The sequence below is a fragment of the Penaeus monodon genome, chromosome 21 (assembly GCF_015228065.2).
Source record: "Penaeus monodon isolate SGIC_2016 chromosome 21, NSTDA_Pmon_1, whole genome shotgun sequence".
NCBI classification, from domain to species: Eukaryota; Metazoa; Arthropoda; class Malacostraca; order Decapoda; family Penaeidae; genus Penaeus; species Penaeus monodon.
Window position 1 is genome coordinate 4,581,933 of NC_051406.1, and position 929 is coordinate 4,582,861.

A 929-nucleotide genomic window follows, 5' to 3' on the forward strand; every position below is an offset into this window, starting at 1 on the left:
ACAGGCTGAGCTTCGTCTACGACACCTCTATTCTATGGCATCAGGGGATAGGAGCCCCCGCCACCAGTGAGCTCGACGGACACCTGTATCCTACGGCCATGAGGATACGGGAGGATGGGCGTCTCGTGGTATCCTTCCGCACCGAAGCGAGGTACGTAGGATGAACTTAAGATTGGGATTGTGATATATTTGTTAAGATTGTGGGTTGTTGAAGGATATTTAAAGGTGTTTAAGGGTTGTTCGGGATGTTTAATGGGTGTTAAATGGTTTAAAGAAAAATTAATATGTGTAAAAGATGTTAAAAGGTTTAATTTATGTACAAATTATGTTAAATATGTCGAAGAGATGTTAAGAGGTCTAATTTATGCTCAGATTATGTTGAATTAGAAAATGTCTAGATGATGTTAAGGATGTTAAAAATGTCTAAATGGTCTAACTGATGGTAAGAATGTTAGAATGTCTTACTGATTGATGTTAAGGATGTTAAAATTGTCTAAATGATGTTAAGGATGAGCAAGATGTTTCTGACTCTCTGAACCAGATCATGGTTTCAGACTTCAGTAAGCTACAGTTTACACACAAACACAAAACCTACACGAGACTTTCGCTACGAACTTATGCAAAAAAAAAAAGAAAAAGAAATCTCTCATCTCTCCACATTTCACCTTCAGATTCCGCGGAATTTTCGTGGAGACGCACCAAGCCGTGACCCAGCGGAGTTCCGTGACCTCTGAGGAACACCCTGACCTGACCTTCACCCTCGAGCTGCTGAGGTCACAGCCGACCTACGCACAGCCGGAACAGCAGTGGCAGTTTGTGTCTGATTTCGCAGTGAGTTCTGCTGTACTACGGGTTGTAAATTTTGATGATTTCTACTGTTACGTTCATTTGGGGGGATTTGTACCTTTACTGCGGTTTTTATCTTAAAT

General features: G+C 41.3%; 1 protein-coding gene across 1 annotated transcript in view; it reads left to right on the plus strand.

The window, feature by feature from the left end:
* The window catches only part of LOC119586767 (FRAS1-related extracellular matrix protein 2-like), a 19,352-nt gene that overhangs the window by 17,246 nt on the left and 1,177 nt on the right, over positions 1-929 (plus strand). Inside the window, exons 20-21 of the mRNA XM_037935494.1 lie at positions 5-151; positions 672-831. Of these exons, the coding sequence (XP_037791422.1) occupies positions 5-151; positions 672-831 (307 nt within the window). The remainder of the gene's footprint in view (positions 1-4; positions 152-671; positions 832-929) is intronic.